The 21126-nt window shown below is 38.0% G+C and overlaps 1 protein-coding gene across 1 annotated transcript in view; it reads left to right on the top strand.

Annotated features, from left to right (window-relative positions):
• The window catches only part of LOC111153078 (kinesin family member 13B), a 204417-nt gene that overhangs the window by 156683 nt on the left and 26608 nt on the right, over positions 1-21126 (top strand). The window contains exons 37-38 of the mRNA XM_022511878.1: positions 9380-9491; positions 17272-17405. Of these exons, the coding sequence (XP_022367586.1) occupies positions 9380-9491; positions 17272-17405 (246 nt within the window). The remainder of the gene's footprint in view (positions 1-9379; positions 9492-17271; positions 17406-21126) is intronic.

The raw sequence follows: 21126 nt of genomic DNA, 5'->3' as shown, positions 1-21126 counted from the left end.
AGATATGACAGTAAAGAGTTCCTGGGAGTCCTTTTCCAGGGCAGTTTTTGTGGCAGGTTGGGGACAACTCAGCAGGACATGTCATAGTAAATGAGTAAATGTAATGTTACATATTTTTGCTACTCTACCAGGACCTTCCCTTTTTTAGTCATCTTGATTTCTTGGCATACCCTAGTGAAGAGGAGGAAAGTTTGATTTTCGCCCTCTCAGGTTTTACTGATATTATGGTACCATCACAGCAATAAGGATATGTATCCCTCCACTCTATTTCAGGGTATATTTTGAGTTGTCATACACTTCAAACAAGTTAAATACTTTTTTCCCCCTATTTCTGCAGTTCAGTCTTCCTCAAAATTTGGCTTGCTTGCCCCTCCCTGACCATATTAGTCCCCAACCTTCTGGAAGTGTATTGTCAGGGAAAACAGAACGTGCCAACTTGCCATTGCTAACTTTGCTCCCAATTCAGCTGTGAAGCTATTATTTTTATCTCCTTTTGAACTCCTGGCATCCATGGGCCCTGAAAGGTTACGAGGTGTGGCTGGGCATTAGTCAACATCTCGTCACTATGGGCATCTTTTGACTTCTCTCTAGGTTGAATGAATGTCCGCCTATCATAATTAGAGACCTTTGGCTATTCGGTAGGAGAAAGATAGAGGAAACCTGTTATAAGATTTTTATGCAATGGGCCTGTTCAATGAGTAAGGAGATTCTAGTGATATAGGATTGTAATTGTGATGCTAGGAAACGAAGTGAAAAGATTACAAAGGAAAGAGGATTTGATTCCAGACTTCAGAAGGGAGTACAGAGTAGCTCCCCCATATTCAGAGGAAGGAGTCCCTCAATAGTTTTATCATCTAAAACAGAGCATCTTAAAAGAGTTTTAGGAAAAATAAATATTCTTAAAATTATATTTTCTTACTAGAGAGGAAAAGTCATTCCCCTGCTCCCTGTGGCCTTTAAATGAAACAAAGAAAATCACTTTCAAATATAGCGTTGCCTTGTATTCAGTATGTGTTTTTAATACTACCCATAAAAGAATTCCTCAAGACTGAGTTGTGCATAAACGAATTGACCTACAAATTATCAAAATCCTATTAAAGCCCTCTGCAGAACAGCTGTGCTTATACACATGTGAAATGATTCATGTACAAGTGTCCATTCAAATATTGTTTATAATGGCAGGAGACTGGAAACAAACAGACTGTCCATTGGTTTGGTCTGGTTAAATACACTTAATCTGGGCAGATGTCACATACCACCCCCCCCCATACATACAAATAAATGAATGGGATACTATGCAGCTGTAAAAATGAGTAGGAACCCTTCTAGATACCCATATGGAAAAATTACTAGGATCTTCTTAATGTTTAAAAATGAAGTGCAGAGGGGTGCCCTTGTGGCTCGGTCAGTTGAGCATCCAGCACTTGGTTTCAGCTCAGGTCATGATCTCATGGGTCACAGGATTGAGACCTGAGTCGGGCTCCCGGCTCAGCAGGGAGTCTCCCTGAAGATTTTCTCCCTCTGCCTCTCCTCTGCCCCTCTCAAAACAGTAAATAAATCTTAAAAAAAAAAAAAAAAAAATGAAGAGCAGAGGGGCACCTGGGTGGGCTCAGTCCATTAAGTGTCTGACTCTTGTTCTCAGCTCAGGTCTTGATCTTGGGGTTGTGAGTATAAGCCCTGTGTTGGGTTCCAAATGGGACGTTGAGCCTACTTTAAAAAATAAATAAATAAAAGTGAAGTACAAAATAGTATGCTGCCATTTATATTACAAAAGGAGGGGGACAGGAGAGAAGTGTGTGTGACTGTTTATAGATTTGCTTACACATACATAAGAAACCCTAGAAGGATATATAAGAAGCTAATACCATTACTTATCTGCCTGGGGAGAGGGTGGAAATATGTGGGGAACTGAAGAGGTTGGGATAGAGGTAGATTTCTCACTATGCCTTTTTATATTATTTGGTTTGGGGATCGTAGGAACCAATTACCTATTTTTTTTTTAGATTAGAATTAAAAACATATGTATGTATGAAAATCTCAATAGGAGCAAAAAAAATATGTGTCAAAATTCAACACCTTTTCAAAAACATATATTAGCATTGAAAAATTTTATTCCTTGCTCTTTTAAGTAGCTAGAAGTTTTTGTTCTTTTATGTGTAGTGGTTTGAGAAGATCTCCAGTAGCTTTATTTATAATAATTTGTACACAGAGTCCTAAAGGAAATTGTTTTGAAAAATCTCAGACTTTTTTTTTTTTTTTTCTTTTCTTTTCTTTGGGGGACTTCCTGCGTTCTTCAGTTTTCAGAGATCCAGGGACAGGTAATTAATCCATTAGGTTTTCCTAATGAGTGGGATATAAGTACTATCCTACTACCTAAAACTTTGTATCATGCTTGCTTTTACCTTGAAAATAAGAATGAATTTTTAAATGTAGTTTTTATAAGATGACTAAATTTGGCACTGTGCTAATTTTTTGGCTCTTACTCTTTTGTAAAAATAACTTTGGTAGTCAATATATAGGATTCCTTTCACATGCTTCTTTTTCTAAGACTGTAAAAGTAGCTGTCAAAGGAGCCCAGGAACTAAGGCATCTTAGTAAATTTAGAGGGTTCTCGAATGTGAGGAGTTGGAGTTAATTCATATTAAGCAGATAATACAAATAAATATTTGGGAACTTGTAAGATGTGCTTTTCTCAAGTGTGGACAGGGAAAGGGGAATAAAATGACAAAACTGCTTTGGGCATTCCTTTGACATCACAGAACTTTTCTCAGCAGTGCCATTTTGGTTTCTTTGCCTTAAAGTATTTGATGCACAAGAGAGAAATAGGAGTTGATAATGCTTAAAATGCTAGAAAAATGTGCTTTGAAATAATTGAATATTAGTTATATCTACCTTGTAAACTTGTGTGGGCCTATTTCCAGGTTCTGTATCCATTAATGTGTCTAGCCTCTGATCTTGATTATGAAAACAGAAATATAGGCCACAGAATTTGATGTGCTGTCTTCCCCTGTGTAAGATGGGAACGTTCAGTTCATTGAAACAATGTTCAGAAGCCAGGAGAGGACACAAGAAGAGGTTCATGTCTCCCTTTCTCTCCTAATTTTTAGTTGATACCACAGCAAAGATTAGTCATTTAGGACAAAGTGATACTAAAAGTTATGGGAGGGAGGCAGGGATGGAGAGTTTGATAGGATTAGTGCTCTTTAGGAGGTGGGAGGAAGCAGTGAACTACTAAAAACAGTCTCCTCATTTGGCTTATGACACTTGGAATTTACCCAGCCATATTTTACACACCCTTATTATTGATGCTCACTGCATATTAGAATTGGAATTGCTTTACTGAGCTCCACCAAGATTGAATTGATAGACCTGTTAATCTTAAAAAGATAAATTGAATTTGATGAACTACTCCCAACTTAAATTCACCTTAGGGCCTAAAAGAAATCATTCTTTTTTTTTTTCCCCTCAAGCTTTTATTTAAATTCCAGTTAGTTAACTTACAATATAATATTAGTTTCAAGTGTGCCGTGTAGTGATTCATCAATTACACACAACACCCAGTCCTCATCACAAATGTCCTCCTTCATCCCATCACCCTTTTAGCCCATCCCCTTGCCACCTACCCTCCAGCAACCCTCAGTTTGTTTTCTGTAGTTATAATTGTTTTACAATTCCTTCTCTCTTTTTTTTCCCTCCATGTTCATCTGTTTTGTCTCTTAAATTCTATATATGAGTGAAATCATATGGTGCTTGTCTTTCTCTGATTTATTTTGCTTAGCATAATACTCTCTAGCTCCATCTGTGTTGTTGCACCTGGCAAGATTTCATTCTTTATGATGGCTGAGTAATATTCCTCTGTGTCTGTGTGTGTGCGTGCGCGCGCGTGCACACACACACACACACACACACACACTGTATCTTCTTTATCCATTCATCAGTTGATGGACATGTGGGCTCTTTCCATAATTTGGCTATTGTTGATAATGCTGCTATAAATGTTGGGGTACATGTATCCCTTAGAATCAGTATTAAAGTCATTCTTGATAGCCTTTTTAATTAAAAATATGTCCCTAATAAACTACTGGAACTACACCAAAATAAAAAGCTTTTGCACAGTGAAGTAAACCATCAGAAAAACAAAAAGGCAGCCTACCAAATGGGAGAAGATACTCTTTTTAAGATTTAATTTCTTTTAGTGATAGAAGAATGCAAGCAGGAGGGGAGGGACAGAGGGAAAGAGAGAGAGAATCTTTAGCAGACTCCGTGCTGAGCATGGAGCCCGTTGTGGGGCTCGATTTCATGACCCTGAGATCATGAGCTGAAATCAAGAGTTGGGCACTTAACCAACTGAGCCACCCAGTTGCCCCCAAGTGGGAAAAGATATTTGCAAATCAAATATCCATTAAGGGGTGAATACCCAAAATCTGAACTTACACAACTCAACACCAAAAAACCTAAAATCATCTGATTAAAAACAGGCAGAGAATCTTTTTTTCCAGAAAAGATAGATGGCCAATTCACACATGAAAAGATGCCCAATATCACTAATCATCAGGGAAATGCACATTAAAACCACAATGAGATAGTACTTTATACCTGTCAGAATGACTAAAATCAAAAAGACAAGAAATAACAAGTGGTGTTGAGGATGGGAAGAAAAAGGAACGCTCATGCACTGTTGTGGGAATGGAAATTATGTAGCCACTGTGGAAAACGAAATAGAGGTTCCTCAGAAACCTAAAAACAGAATTACCATATGATTCAATAATTCCACTACTGGGTATTTACCCAGAGAAAACAAAAACTTTAATTCAAAAAGATATATATACACGCACCTATGTTTATTGCATTATTTACAATAGCCTAGAAATGGAAGCAACCCAAGTGGTGTCTGTAAATGAATGGATAAAAGAAGAAGTGGGACATTGGTATAGCACATACACACAATGACATACATACAATGGAATATTACTCAGCTATTAAAAAAAATGAAATCTTGCCATTGTGACAACATGGATGGACCTAGAAGTTAGAAATGCTAAGTGAACTAAGTCAGAAGAAGACAGATACCATATGATTTTTCTCATATGTGGAATTTTTTTTAATAAAGATTTTTACTTATTTATTTGACAGAGATCACAAGTAGGCAGAGAGGCAGGCAGAGAGAGAGGGGGAAGCAGGCTCCCTGCTGAGCAGAGAGCTCAATGCGGGGCTGGGTTCCAGGACCCTGGAATCATGACCTAGCCGAAGGCAGAGGCTTAAACCACTGAGCCACCCAGGCACCCCCATACGTGGAATTTAAGAAACAAAGAGGAAGAGACCAAAAAACCCAGACTCTTAAATACAGAGAACAAACTGGAGGTTGTCAGAGGGGAGGTGGGTGGGGGATGGGTAAAACAGATAAAAAGGTTTAAGAGTATTCTTATCTTGATGAGCCCTGAGAAATGGCAGGGGGAGAAATATATATATATATACATATATATGTATATATATACACACACACACATATATACACACATATATATATAATTACAGTGATGTTGCTATTTACTGTTACTGGATATTTCATTATTATAAGGCAGTTTTTAAAAAAAAATTATTTTATTTTTTTAAAGATTTTATTTATTTGACAGACAGAGATCACAAGTAGGCAGAGAAGCAGGCAGAGAGAGCAAGAGAGGGAAGCAGGCTCCCCGCTGAGCAGAGAGCCTGAGGCAGGGCTCGATCCCAGGACCCTGGGATAACGACCTGAGCTGAAGGCAGAGGCTTCAACCCACTGAGCCACCCAGGTGCCCCAAGGCAGTTTTTTTTTTTTTAAGATTTTATTTATTTATTTGACAGACACAGATTACAAGTAGGCAGAGAGGCAGGCAGAGAGAGAGGGAGAAGCAAGCTCCCTGCTGAGCAGAGAGCCGGATGCGGGGCTCCATCCCAGGACCCTGGGATCACGACCTGAGCCGAAGGCAGAGGCTTTAACCCACTGAGCCACCCAGGCGCCCCAAGGCAGTTTTTTAATATATACAATGAAAACTTAACAAGCTTTTTATGACCAGTCTACCAAGATGGACTTAGCTGCAGAATTAATTTCAGCATATTGTTTATCTATCTAAAAATTGGTTGTGCATTGAGACCTTTTTGCAATGCAAGGGACACTGTCAACTTAAGAGCCATTTTAGATGGAATTACACTTTTTAATAAGTTAGTAAGGTACTATGTTTATCATCTTCGGATTGGAGGTCTTGATGCAGTTAAAAGTATCCAAAAGCTTAAGTGAATATTCAGCTAACAAAAATGATTTTCGTGTGTTTTGGCTGTAATGCCTTCCTGAAAACTGCAGTTATTAGTGTGTCACAGGTGAAGGCTGAAGCCACATATGAGTCACTTCATTATTTGCATTAGAAGCCACCTTTGGACCTGGAATGTTACTGGCATTTCTCTTTCTTTACCTCTTTGTCACTTCCGTGATCAAAAGCAAACTTCTTTTTTTCTTTTTAACTTTTTATTTTATTTATTTATTTTTTTTAATTTGGAAAACCCAAAGAATTTGTGTCTGGGAAGAGCAGTATAGGAGAACTCTAGGTGCGTAAGGAAGACCAAAGCATGTTCTCAAGGCAGCTGCGAGCCTCCCGTGTTTTCCCTGTTCCATTTTGTCTTTACGTACAATGCCAGCTACAAATAATTGCTATCTCGAATAGGGTTTTATTTCTTGGAATTCAGCCTGTTAGCACAAATAATCCCTAATAAGTATGAAGCTAGTTTAAGGCTCTAAAACAAAGCCAGAGTTTTCTCTCTTGTATCTCCTCATCTTGGCTGATTCTGAAGTTGGTCGACATGCAGAATGTTAGAAACAAGTCACAGATCTATCTTTTCAGATTCCAGGCATATAGTTTATATACCATACTCTTTCCACTTTGAGGACTGAGCTCATAAGACAGCAGAAAGGTCCAGTGTTCGGCCATACCTTTTTTATTCGTTGTCCTGAGTTCATCTCCCTCTGAAGTACTTTTAACGGGATGCTTCCTTTTTTTTCCCCCTCTCCAACATTTCGGTAAAGGGAAAATAACTCTGGAACAGCCAGTAAAATTTATTGAAAGATACTAATTGCCTTGTCCCCGAGGGGCAGTGTCTGTAGTTAGACACTGAACCACGGGTTTCTTTTTTGGCAAGAGAATGGACATGCACTACAAGAGAGAATAAGTGAATGATTTCAGTGAAATGTCTCCCCAGAGATCTGTGGGTATCAGAAGGAAGAGGAGGGAGCGTTGTACCCAGTTTATCATCCAAATTTGTTGTTCCCTCTGAAGCAGAGTCTGTTCTTCCCCAGATCAATTTGAGACATTCTGTGTCCCTGTCTTTGATTGGCGAGACCTGGGAACAGCTAGTGTGTGAAATTCCTCAAGGTTAAGATGACGGTTAAGGTAGGATGGATGAAGTGAAATGTGTTTCCATTTTTCATCCTCTGCTGAGGCTAGCGGTCTGGCTAAGGCGTTATGTGTGTACTGTGTGCACCCTTTCAGATGTTCTCACTTGAGATACTTGAATATACAAGACAATAAAAGTTATTGCTTCCATTCTGATTTGTTAGTAACATTGTGTGTGGGAGTGCCAGCTGGGAAATATTACCCGGGAAGCTAGTGGAGCCCCGAGTGTGCCTTGGGGAAGAGATGACACCTACATTATTTGTCATTGGACCATTATACACCAAATGGCTGAGGTGCTGACTCCGAATCAGCTACTTAGTTTCCCTAAGGGACAGAGTGCCACTGTGTGAGCTGCCAAACAAGAAAGAAAAATCGAAAATACAAAAATAAATTTATTTTCAAATTAAGTAAGTTGTCTTCAAAACAACCTTGCTTGAGCTTAACACTGTGAACAAAGCATGAGGCTTTTCCTCCTCTGAGAAGCTCCAAAGAGTATTGACCTTAGTGTTCAGCTTCCTGATTGTGATGTCCCAGAGTACACAAAACTGTGGCTTTCCCAGACAGACAATTAAATTTAAATGCAAAAGACATTAAGAAACATTAAAGTATGTAAATCAGTGTGTGATTCATAGTAACACAAATGCTCCTGCAGTGAAGTATTTCAGAGTTCATGGTTTCCCTAATCATCTCTTCATGGCTGTTTTGTTTCTTGGCTTCCTAATGCTAAGACATCATGCCGTCTTTTTTTTTTTTTTTTTTTTTTTTAATATCAAGTGCTGAGAGAGTTCCTAGGGAAAAGTGGTGTTCTCAGAGGTAAACAGGATCCAGATCACTTAAGGTTTATTGATTTTATGATCAGTACTTAGGTTGCTGCTAAAAGCAGATAGGTTTTCCAATACATATCTGAAACCGTAGAGGGCTTTCCACTCCATCCATCTTCAGGAGCAGGGAAGAACTCGCTTTGTAGGCGATTACTAAGGAAAACTCAAACATTGTTAGGGTCACTCATCTGTGGAATACCAGCTTAGACTAATATAAAATACTATTATTTAACTCTGATGAAAAAGAAGCAGAGTGATTATCAAAGTATCAAAGGGGAACTTAAAGCTTTTAGAGGACTTGCATCTCATCTCCATTACTGGGTTTTGTACTTGTAACATTTGGTTGGGGTTTATTTCTTTGCCAGATGGTACTGATGTTAAGAGTGCTTTGATGATTAGCCCCATTTTTGTGGTTCGCCACCCCATTCTGGATTGGTTAATTAATCACCCAACTGGCATTGTTCTTGTATAATGCAGTGAAATCTCTTTAATGAGAATTTATAGAATAAGTTGAGAGTACAATAAAACGTGTTAATCCAGAGGCTTCCATTATTTGGAACTTGTGATTACTTGATTTGCGCTTAACTGGAATTTCTCTTTAATATCTGTGGAAAATAAGAGCCTTGATAATATATTGTTCTAGAATTTTTACTTTCATGAATGGTATTGGAATGGATAGAAGGGTGGTCCCTGGAGAAGGGAGAAGAGACAGTCCACAGTATTGGGGTTGTTCCCCAGTTTGATTTGAGAATCTGAATCGAGAGAGTGTCTTGAGGCAGAGGAGCAGAAACAGCCTATAAGGCAGAATGTAAGGAAGGATTTCAAAAGGAATGTCTTCACATATCCATATTTCATGGAAAGCAACATGATGTATAGAAAATAATGTTAGGACAGAACTGAGGAGACTTCAAATCGTGAACTGAAAGGAATATCCAAATGTGAGGTCTTATTAGTATTTGGGAAATTAACACCTGGAAGATGAAAAGTGTAAGAAGAAAGGTACTTAAACAGTCAAATCTCCCATGTCTTGCAAAGGGAATAAAACTTTAGTAATGTATACAGTCTTTCTTAAATATCTTTAGGTCTTTCTGTTAACTGATTCATTTGAATAAAAACTACTGCTTTTGTCCTTAACAGGGCCGATGGGAGAGTCAACAGGATGTATCACAAACTGCAGTCTCCAGAGGAATAGCTCCAGTTGCCCCATCCCTTCCTGACTGTCCCCCAAATAACCATCCTCCTGACCCAGGTAAGTTATATTTTCATTTGTGAGTCACTGTCAGGAAATTTGAGCATCTTTCAGAAATAGTTTCAATCAGGATTTCCTACCACATAACTACTGACCTCCTAGTTAATGTCATCTGATATTTCCCTTTTTTGCCTTATCCTGTTGAGTTACATTGATTTGAATGTTGAGTTTATATTGCATTATATTATCCTTCTGATAAATACCACTTGAACATGATGATCTTTTATATATGCTTGATTCTATTTGCTAATATTTCGTAAAGGATTTTTTTTTAAAGATGTTATCTATTTATTTGACAGAGATCACAAGTAGGCAGAGAGGCAGGCAGAGAGGGGAGGTGGGAAGCAGGCCCCCCGCTGAGCAGAGAGCCCCATGGGGGGCTCCATCCCAGGACCCTGAGATCATGACCTGAGCTGAAGGCAGAGGCTTAACCCACTGAGCCACCCAGGTGCCCCTCGTAAAGGATTTTTGTGTATGTGTTCTATGGTGAATATCTGCTTCTCTATTATCATCATTTTTTGTTAGGTTTTGGTATCATGATTATGTTGGCCTCATGAAATGACTTGGGAAATATTTCCTTATCATCTTTTTTTCTGAAAGATTTTATGTACTTAGTATTGCTTCTTCCTTAAATGTTTGACAGGACTCACCAGTGACACTGTCTGGGCCTAGAATTTTCTCTTTAGGAAACTTTTAAATTATGACTAATTTCTTTAATACAGGGTTATTTAACTTCTTGTGTTTCCCTATGAGTCAGTTTTCATAAGTTATGTTTTCAGGGAATTTTCTGTTTCATTTAAATTTTAATGTTTATTTCAGTAGACGTTACAATGTTTCCTATTGCCCTTTTAATGTTTGTAGGATCTGTTGTTCTTCTTTTTATTTTTTTATTTTATTTATTTGTTTTTAAGAATTTTCTTTTTTCTTTTTTAAGATTTTATTTATTTTTTTGAGAGAGAGAGAAAACACAAGCTGGGGAGAGAGGCAGGGGGAGAGGGAGCCGTAGACTCCCTGCCAAGCAGGGAGCCCGATGCAGGGCTCCATCCCAGGACAGTAAGCAGATGCTTACTGACTGAGCAACCCAGGCTCCCCTTCTTTTTATTTTTGACAATTTTTCTTTCTGGTTTTCTTGACTACTTTTTTTTTTTTTTTTAAGATTTTATTTATTTGACAAAGATTACAAGTAGACAGAGAGGCAGGCAGAGAGAGAGGAAGGGAAGCAGGCTCCCTGCTGAGCAGAGAGCCCTATGCGATGCAGGGCTCAATCCCAGGACCCTGGGATCATGACCTGTGCCTAAGGCAGAGGCTTTAACCCACTGAGCCTCCCAGGCGCCCCTTCTTGACTACTTTTGAGACTAGTTTTAGTTTTTTCAGTCTTCTCCCAGAACCAAATCTGATTTACTTTCTTTATTGTTTATTTTCTGTTTCATTGATTTCTATTTCTTTCTGCATTTCACAAATTTTGAAATGTGGGGCTGTCATTTTCATTCTATTCAAAATATTTTCTAATTTCCTTTTGATTTATTCTTTGACCCATAGGTTATTGGAGTAGCATGTTAATTCATTTTCATATGTCTGGGGGGAACTTTTTTCTATTAATTGATTACTTATTTAATTTCATCATGATCTGAAAGACTCTTTAATATTTTAGTCTTTTGGGTTGGTTTTGAGACTGTGTTCTATCTTGGTAAACATTCTATGCGTGCTTGAAAAGAAACTATTCTGTTGGGGGGCATAGTGTTCTGTATATATCAATTAGGTCAAGATGGTTGATAACCTTGTTCACATCTGTTCTTTAAATATTCTGTTCTCCTGATTTTTTTTTTTCTATTTACTCTATCAGTCACTGAGACAGAGGACATTAACTCTCCAAATCTGATCATGAAAATTACCTATTTTTCCCTTGATAATCTGTTAGGTATATACATATTTAGGATTGATTTTTTTCCCCCCCAATGTTTCTATCATTATGACTGTCCCTTTGTATCTTTGGAATTCTCTTACTTTGAAATCTGTCTTACCTGATATTAATATAGCCACATCAACTGTCCTTTGCTTATTGTGTGAATGATGTATCTTTTTCTCAGTCTTTTAAATTTTGGCCTGTATTTGTTCTTTAAATTAAAAATGATTGTCTTGTAGCCAGCATATGGTTAGGTCTAACTTTTTTCTTTTTATCTAGCCTGAACAAATTCTGCCTTTTAATTGGCATGTTTAGTTCTTTTACATCTAATATATTATTGTTAGGTTTGCCTCATTGCTGCTGGTTTCTCTTTGGCCTTTCTATTTTGTTCCCCCACTGTAACTTCTTTTTTGCTTTCTTTTGGGTTAAATGAAAACTATTTTTTTTTTTTTTTTTTTTTTTTAAGATTTTATTTATTTATTTGACAGAGAGATCACAAGCAGGCAGAGAGGCAGGCAGAGAGAGAGGAGGAAGCAGGCTCCCCTAGACAGCAGAGAGCCCGATGCGGGGCTCGATCCCAGGACTCTGAGATCACGACCCGAGCCGAAGGCAGCGGCTTAACCCACTGAGCCACCCAGGCGCCCCGAAAACTATTTTTTAGTATTTAATTTTATTTCCATTTCTGGGTTTTTGGTATTTTTGTATTTCTTTGTTAAAGTCTTTCTCAAGGACTGTAGTATGGATTCTTAACTTCTCATAGTCTACTTAGAATTAATAATATATCACTTCCCACTGCACAAATATTAGAACCTTGTAAGGGTATAATTCCATTTGCCTGTTCCCAACCCCCCCTTATTTTGTTTTCTTATTGTTGAATCTTTTACAGTTATTATGAACCCATTTTACAGTGTTACTCTTCTTGCTTTAAAATAGCTACTGTCCCCTGGGGCTAAAAATACATTATATGTTTATAAAAAAATTAAAAAATTAAAAAAATAGCCACTGTCTTCTAAGTAAATTAAAGAGACTATAGATAATCTTTTATATTTTCTTCATATTTATTATTTCTGGCACTAGCTAGTCCTTCCTGAAGACTCATATTTACCTGATATCATTTCTCTTTAGCCCAAAGAATATTCTGCAGTATTTCTTATTGTGCAGTTGTCTTAGGAAAGAGTGCTCTCCCCTTTTTGGGATTATCTTTATTTCACTTTTTTTGGTAGGATTTTTCCACTAGCAGCACTTAGAAATCTTAGATTATCTTTTAGATTTCTTTTCTGCTGAGACTCAGTCATCATTTGTGTCTCTTTTCCTTACATGTATTATGTGTCTGTTTACACTGTTACTTCGTTTGCTTTCATAGTTTTCTCTCTTTTTGTTGGACTATGATATACTTAGGTATAGTTTTATTTGCTCTTACCTTGCTTGCATTTCATTGATGTTCTTGGTTCTTTCTGTAAGTTGAAGTTTTCTATAAATTTAGGTAATGTTCAGCTATTATTTCATTAAATTATTCCCCTGACCATTTCTCTCTTTCTCCTCTTCTGAGAATCAAATTACACACGTTAGATTGCTTACTATTACCCTACAGATCACAGAAGCTCTGATTTTTTTAACTTTTATTTTTTATCTTATTCTTGTTTCTTCTGGTTGCATAATTTCTCCTGCCATTTCCAACCTTCTGTTAAGCACATCCAGAGAATATTTTATTTCAGTTACTATTCTTTTCAGTTCTAGAATTTTCACTTGCTTCTTCTTTTAAAGTTTTAATTTCTCTGTTGATATTCTCTACCTGTACATTTGTTAAGATCAGATTCTTCTTTTCTTCCTTGGACCTGTGTATAAAAGCTGCTTTAAAGTCTTTATCTGCTGAATCCAGCATCTGGGCCATCTCATGGTCTATTTCTTTTGACTGCTTTTTTCTTGACATGGGTCGTATTTAATGAGTTTTGCCCATTGTATACCCCAGTCAAGATATACAAGATTTATATGACTCCAGTTTCTCTCCACAATCAGCCAATGTTCTGATTTCTATCCTTTCAGATTAGTTTTGCCTGTTCTATAATTTCATACAAATGGAATCATACAGTATATACTCTTTCTGTGTTTGGCTTCTTTTATTCATCATTTCTGTTTACATCTCCATACCACAGCATCCTTCAGTAATTTATTTTATTTTTTTAAAGATTTTATTTATTTGACAGAGAGAGATCACAAGTAGAGAGAGAGAGAGAGAGGGAGGGAGGAAGCAGGCTCCCTGCCTAGCAGAGAGCCTGATGTGGGACTCGATCCCAGGACCCTGAGATCATGACCTGAGCTGAAGGCAGAGGCTTAACCCACTGAGCCACCCAGGCAGCCCAGTAATTTATTTTTTATTCTTGAGAAATATTTCACTTTTATGGTTGGATTTATCATAATTTTTAATTAGTTCTTCTGTCTGTGGACATTTGGTTTGTTTTCAGTTTTTGGCTACTGTTAATAAAGTTTGTTCTTGCATAAGTCATTTTGTGAACATTTCTCTTGAGTTAATACCTAGGAGTGAAATTACTGGCTCATAGAGTATGACCTTGTTTTAAAGTTCCGTAAAAAAATTTTTTAATTTTTAATTTTTTATTTATTTATTTATTTATTTTTTGAGAGAGAGCATGCATGTGTGCATGCCAGTTGCAGGGGGAGGGTCAGAGGGAGAGAGAGAGAGAGAGTCTTAAGCTGAGCATGGAGCTCAACATAGGGCTCCATCTCCCAACCCTGAGATTATGACCTGAGCCAAGATCATAAGTCGGAGGCTTAACCGACTAAGCCACCCAGGTTCCCCAAATTTGTTGTTTTAAAAAAACATTGTGGGGTGCCTTGGTGGCCCCGTCAGTTAAGAGTCTGAATCTTGGTTTTGGCTCAGGTCGTGATCTTGTGGTCACGGGATTGAGCCCGCAAAGGGCTCTATGCTTAGCTTGAAGTCTGCTTCAGATTCTCTCTCCCTCTTAATTTTCGTCTTTCTTTCTCAAATAAATAAATAAAATCTTCAAAAAAAAATTCATAATAGGGGCATCTGGGTGGCTCATTCAGTTTAGCATCTGACTCTTGATCTCAGCTTAGGTCTTGATCTCAGGGTTGTGAGTTCAGGTTCCATGTTGGGCTACACACTGGGCTACTGAAAAAAAAATAATAAAATTAAATAATGTGCAATTAATGCTTACTTGGTTTACATATTTACTACTTTGCTTTGCTCATCATTGCTTCTTGCGTCTCACTTTGTTCTTCTGAGTTTAATTTCTTTTTTGTGAATTATATCTTTTTTTGTAAAACATCAGTACATTTAACAATCATCTGTTAGTGACAGGCCCTTTTATGTTTTTGTTTTTGTTTTTTAAAGATTTTATTTATTTATTTGACAGAGAGATCACAAGTAGGCAGGCAGAGGAGGAAGCAGGCTCCCTGTGAAGCAGAGAGCCCGATGAGGGGCTCGATTCCAGGACCCTGAGATCATGACCTGAGCCGAAGGCAGAGGCTTTAACCCACTGAGCCACCCAGGTGCCCCCCTTTTATGTTTTTTATTTTGTTCTAAGTTTGAAGAATCCTTTTACTATGGAATTTGTGGTATATTTCAAACATACAAGAGTAGAAAGAGTAGGGGCACCTGAGTGGCTCAGTTGGTTAAGCGACTGCCTTCGGCTCAGGTCATGGGATCCCGGGATCGAGTCCCGCATCGGACCCCCTGCTTGCAGGGCGTCTGCTTCTCCCTCTGACTTTCCCCCTCTTGGGGTCTCTCTCTGTCATTCTCTCCCTCTCAAATAAATAAATAAAATCTTAAAAAAAAAAAAAAGTAGAAAGTGTAACAAGATGTGCCCTTAGGTATCCTCTCTCTTCAGAATGATCAGTTCATCACCACTCTGACTTATCGCTACTGCTGCTTCTCTGCACCCTTTCACGATTAATTTGAAGCAAATCTCAGATATCCTTTTATCTTTAAATATTTGTACATGTATCTCTAAAGCTACACCCCCAATAACATTTCACTCTTAAGAAAATTTAAAAATAAGTCCCCAGTATCTTCGAACACTAATCAGTGTTTGTATTTCTCCAGTTGGAACAAAAATACTTTTTAGTTATTTTGAATGAAAATCCAAGTGTAAGGTTCATATATACTCTGATGAGTTGGTATGTGTCTTGAGTTAAAGTTTAATGTATATGTTCCTCTCCCCTCCCCCCATTCATTGTATGTGGTGAAGAGACTGTCTTTGTACAGTAGACTTTGTATGTTCTTACTTTGCTGGTTATATCCCCATGAGGTTTTTTAAACATGGTTCTCTGTCTACCATATTTCCTGTGAATTGGTGGTTAGCTCTATAATCTTGAACAGATTCAGGCCAGTTTGAAGGAGCTATGGGAGGTAGTTTTGTGTATTTACCAAAGGAGACACATCATGTCTGATTGTCTCGCTTTGTGATATATGCAGCCTTTGATAGATTATTGGCTAGATCTTTAATTAGGGGTCGTCTTCAGTGTAGAATGTTAATTTCTTGTATATAGAACTTTAGATTTTCCTTATTTTTTCTTCAGCATTTAGATGATTATATTCTTCCGGCTCTTTATTCATCTCAAACTTATTTTCTGTTTGTTTTCTTTGTTTTGTTTTTCTCTTTCCTATTTTTGCCTTCTTGTAAATTAATTGACTTTTTTGAACTCAGTTTTAACATACCTCTTAGCATTTATAGCTATCTCTTTGCTTTCTGTTTTTAATGATTGCTCTCATGATTATAAAATATCCTTACCTTTTCACAGTTTACTTAGATTTAATATTACAATACTTTATGTAAAAAGTACAAACCTTGGAACTGTATGGGTCCATGTACCAACTGTATTACCAATGAACTTGGGAGACCTTTCAGGGGTTACTTTAGGGGTAGAGGTATATGAGTAGTTTTGTGTTCTCTTCAGGCGGTATCACACACAAATTCCTCAGGTTGACTTCCTTGTTCTTTGTCAAGGGTTATGTGGATACAGTGTTTTATCATTTATGAGTTAGACTACATTTTCCTAGAAATTTAGTTTTATTCACTAAGGGAAAAGAAATCTTATATCATAGGCATCATCTGCATGTCTGATCCCAGCCTTTGGTAATTTAGAGCAGGTTTGTTTAGGGCATCAATCCCTGTCTTGTGAAAACAACTGAAACATCACCCTCTTTCTAAAAGGTCCATTTCATTATCTTTATTCAGTAAGTAGATATGAAAAACTAAAATTGTAGAAGACATAGTCCCTGACTTCAAAGACTTTAAAGTCTAGATAGAGAGCTATACATGTGTGTTATTAGCTGTGCAATTTACTTTTTTTTTAAAGATTTTATTTATTTATTTGACAGACAGAGATCACAAGTAGGCAGAGAGGCAGGTGGAGAGAGAGAGAGGAGGAAGCAGGCTCCCTGCTGAGCAGAGCGCCCGATGTGGGACTTGATCCCAGGACCCTGAGATCATGACCTGAGCCGAAGGCAGAGGCTTAACCCACTGAGCCACCCAGGCACCCCAAGCTGTGTGATTTAAAAATGAAAAACCCCATCTTACTCTGGGGCAGAAGTTAGTATGTGAACCAGTTAGTGACAAGGACTGGGGTTGGATTACCTTTCAGATACTAACAGAAACACTGGATATTAGAATGTTTTAGAACTACCCTAATTGCTGTTCTTTAATTGGAAAACGGAGAAAACATTGTGTTTGAGGGTAGCTATAATACTACTGCATTTTTCTAACATTTTTTAAGGATACCTTTTAAGAATTTATATTATTAGATTCAGTACAAGTAAAATTTGGCAAATTTATAGGAGAGAAAATGTCTACATTGTTATTTACATTTGATCTTTTTTCCTATCGATATTGTTGACAGGACTTAGTAGCCTAGCGGCCTCCTACTTGAATCCAGTAAAATCCTTTGTGCCACAGATGCCAAAGCTCTTGAAGTCTCTCTTCCCTGTCCGCGATGAGAAAAGGGGCAAACAGCCTTCTCCCCTTGCACATCAGGTAAAAGCATCAGGAAAGCAACAGTGAACATTTCTAATTCCTGGCGGAATGATACTCTGTGTTGCACTGACGCTGGGGGGAGAGGGGTAGCAGGGATGGGAGGCCTTAAAACTGGGCTTTTAGGCCTAGTAAAAGCTTGTGATTGTTTCTCCTCTACTCTCTTCTGAGGTAACAGAGCTGTTGAAACTTATTGACAGTCTCAATCCTTTTTGCTTTTAAAAAATGCCGAGTACACTGCTAATGTGATTTATGGTAATATTACTTAGAGCAACAATAGTAAAATTTATGAAGTGCACTTAGTGTTGTTTGTGTATTGCCAAACAGAAAATGTAATTCTATTTTTAATTCTTGATTTCATTTCTTATTTCAAACAATTTTATATCATCACTGTCCTTCCCTCTCCACTTCTTTTTCCTCTGCTGTGGTTTACCCGTTCCTTCATTTAAAACATTAAAAGTGATCACTTGTCTTTATTTCCCCCTTTTCTTAAAACTCTCTACCCAGCCTTTAGATAAGTTTTAGAGAAAAATTTTAAAGGGTTTTTCCACATAATCAGGAAACTGCTCTTATGCAATGGTGAATGGGAAGCCTGTTGGAAATGTAATTTCCAGTCTTATATAGGTGTGAATTCAGCAGAAAATGATAAATGAGGATTTATTTATATTCCTTAAAAAACACATACAGTGCAAGTGCTGTTGTTGAAATAGGTCTTTTGACATCAGCTTATCCACATTCACGTAAAGCATTCATAATTGCAGAAATGCGGGTAAGTCCTTGTCCGAGACGTTAACTATTTAAAGGAATTATCTGAGTTTGTGAATGCATATCCAGGGGTAGTGGTATTAGTTTTGTAAGGCTGCTCTACAGATAACATGATTTTTTTAAATCTAGCATTATCTAAAAAATGTACTTAAGCAGACATGTACACATACTGTATGAAACAAATAAACTTCACCATTTTGGATGTTTGAACTAAATTTAACTAAGCACGTAAGGAGTGCTTGACAGTTACCAAAGAATCTATGACCACGAGACCTACAAGAAATAGCAAGTCTAATACTTGGTTGGGGTTTAGGCAAAAATGGTTTTTCCAAGGATTTGCTGTTGCATATATTACTCTGTCTTAAACTTCCATGTCATTGTTTTGTAATGTATGATGCATGGGGACTCTGTCAGAATTTCCATGGTAGATTTTTAAGAAGGTGACTTTAAAAACAACAGTAACACCCAGACCCCGTCTGGGGTACCTTTATAACCTGTATTTATAAGTACCCAAGGGGACTCGAGCAAAATGTAAAGTTGGATAACCACCCTTTTTCAGTTGCTGTTTGCTGAAGACAGTGTTCTAGAAGTTAAAGGAAATTGGTGTGGCATCAGAAGTTATTGAATCAGACTGCTATAGTTACAGTTAGTTTTTAAAAACTACTTTGAGTTTTTGATATGGCAGGTCAGATCACCTGCTACAATAAATTGTTTTTACTGTTTTGCCAGTAAATGATTGGTTCTTCTGGATATAGAGGAGGAACAATCATATGTTAGAAAGAAATATAGTGATGGCAGATAACTGCATTTTGTAATGTTCAGTTTAGGAAGGGCAATCTTGAGATAGTTTGAAGATCTCTTGTGTAATATTTTGTCCATTTAGTTTACTTTTTTTGAGCATATATGACCAAAGATACTGGAAAAAGTGGCCCTAGATATTTTATATTTTATAAATAAATGAAAATATAAATACAAAACTGGTTTTAATGAAGACACCCAATGGTGGAACTAAATGGTCCATTTGGTTTGTGAAACCCGCACTCCACTGAGGGGCCTTCCCTGAAGGTCACCAGGGACCTGCATCTTGCCTTCACCATTCCAGTGTCCTCCTCTGACTTGACATCGTACTTGAAACACTTTCATCTCTAGGCGTCAGTGTGGCGACATTTGCCTGGTCTCCTCCTGCTGACCGCTCAAATCCTTCTCACTTGCCTTTTCTGAGACCATTTATTCCATCAGGCTGCTAACATTCGGGTGCCCCAGAGCTCCATCCTGGGCCCTCTCTCCATGGGTCATCCCATTTGGTTCCATGGCTTTAACTATTTCTGCATTGATAGTGTTCATATTTCTATCTCCAGTCCAGACTCTGCCCCTGAGCTCTGGCCTCATGCAGCTAAATCCCCATTAAGCTTTTCCACTTGCAAATCAATTAGGCATTCACATTTTACCTGTGCAGAACATTACTGTTGGTTTCAGCTCATCAGTCTCTTTACCCCCAGCACACAAAATGCTTAAAAATATATGCCCGTTGGGCGCCTGGGTGGCCCAGTCAGTTAGGCCTCTGCCTTTGGCTCAGATCATGATCTCAGAGTCCTTGGATCCAGTCCCTTATCAGGCTCCCTGCTCAGCAGGGATTCTGCTTCTCCCTCTCCTTTTGCCCCTCCCCTTGCTTGTGCTCTCTCTCTTGCTCTCTCTCAAATAAATAAATAAAATCTTTGAAAAAAACATACATGCCCATCTTAGTTTGTAGCACAGCTATCTGCCCAGTTGCTCATACCTCACGGAGTCCACCGGTAAGATTCACAGGTACCACTTCCAATCCAGTGACTCCCGGTTATCTCCCGTTTCTCCTTAGTCATTCGTCCCACTCTGGTCTATTGCCCAGATGATTACAGCAGCCTACATACAGGTCTGACACTTTTTGCCTTATAATGTCTTTTAATCACGAAGTAGCCAAAGTGCCCTTCCAAAGTCTTACTTCAGTTCATGGCTTGAAATCTTCAACTGCTTCTCACTGAATAAAATCTAAATTCCTTACTGTGCCTTATAGTGTTCTATATGATCCGGTCCTCCGACCTTTAATCTTTATGCCTTTTATTTCCTCTTTGTTCACAACACTAAGCCATGTTGGCCTTTTCCTTCCTTCCTTCCTTCCTTCCTTCCTTATTTGAGAGAGAGAGAGTGCGTAAGCATAGGAGTAGGGGGCAGGAAGGGACAGAGGGAGGAGGAGAAGCAGGCTCCCCACTGAGCAGGGAGCCTGATGTGGGACTCAATCTCAGCACCCTGGGATTATGACCTGAGCTGAAAGCAGCTGATCAACCGACTGAGCCACCCAGGTGCCCCTCTTTCTTTCTTACCTCATGAACACATGAAATTCATTCTGGTCTGAAGAATGTTTTGCATTTGCCTTTCCTTCTACTTGGAATACTGTTTCCCAATGTCTTTGCACGGCTACCAGGTCTCTAGTAGGGTGGTCTGCTATTAGAATGGTTATGATCGGCCACTCTAAGGAAGTACGTTTGCATTTAGAGTGGCCTCAACCAGTTAACCTAAAACAACTGCTTCTACATCAGTACATTATTCCCATATTTAATCTTTTCAGTTGGATGTTATTGTTATATTTATATATTTATTGATTAGCTCCTCTCTAATATAACCAAGAATATAATCCTTGAAGGCAGGGACATGGTTGATACGAAATGTGTATTGGTTGATCATCGATATATACTCAGATTATAATATTAGGTAGTTTGTCTGTATCAGTGTCATCCAGTGGTATAAAGAACTATGTTCACAGTTTACAGGGGAGAGAATCAGACCTGAGTGGAGACTTGTGATATCAAGACATAATTATGAACTTTCTTTCCTAGATTGATGGAAGTTCCACTAAAGAACTATTCCTAAATAGGGGAAAAACTTAAGTTTATCAGTAGGATTTAGTTGATCAAAGATGCTTATG

The sequence above is a fragment of the Enhydra lutris genome, unplaced genomic scaffold (assembly GCF_002288905.1).
Source record: "Enhydra lutris kenyoni isolate GAN:26980312 unplaced genomic scaffold, ASM228890v2 scaffoldscaffold3, whole genome shotgun sequence".
In the NCBI taxonomy this organism is placed as follows: Eukaryota; Metazoa; Chordata; class Mammalia; order Carnivora; family Mustelidae; genus Enhydra; species Enhydra lutris.
This window is presented reverse-complemented; position numbering and strand designations above follow the sequence as displayed.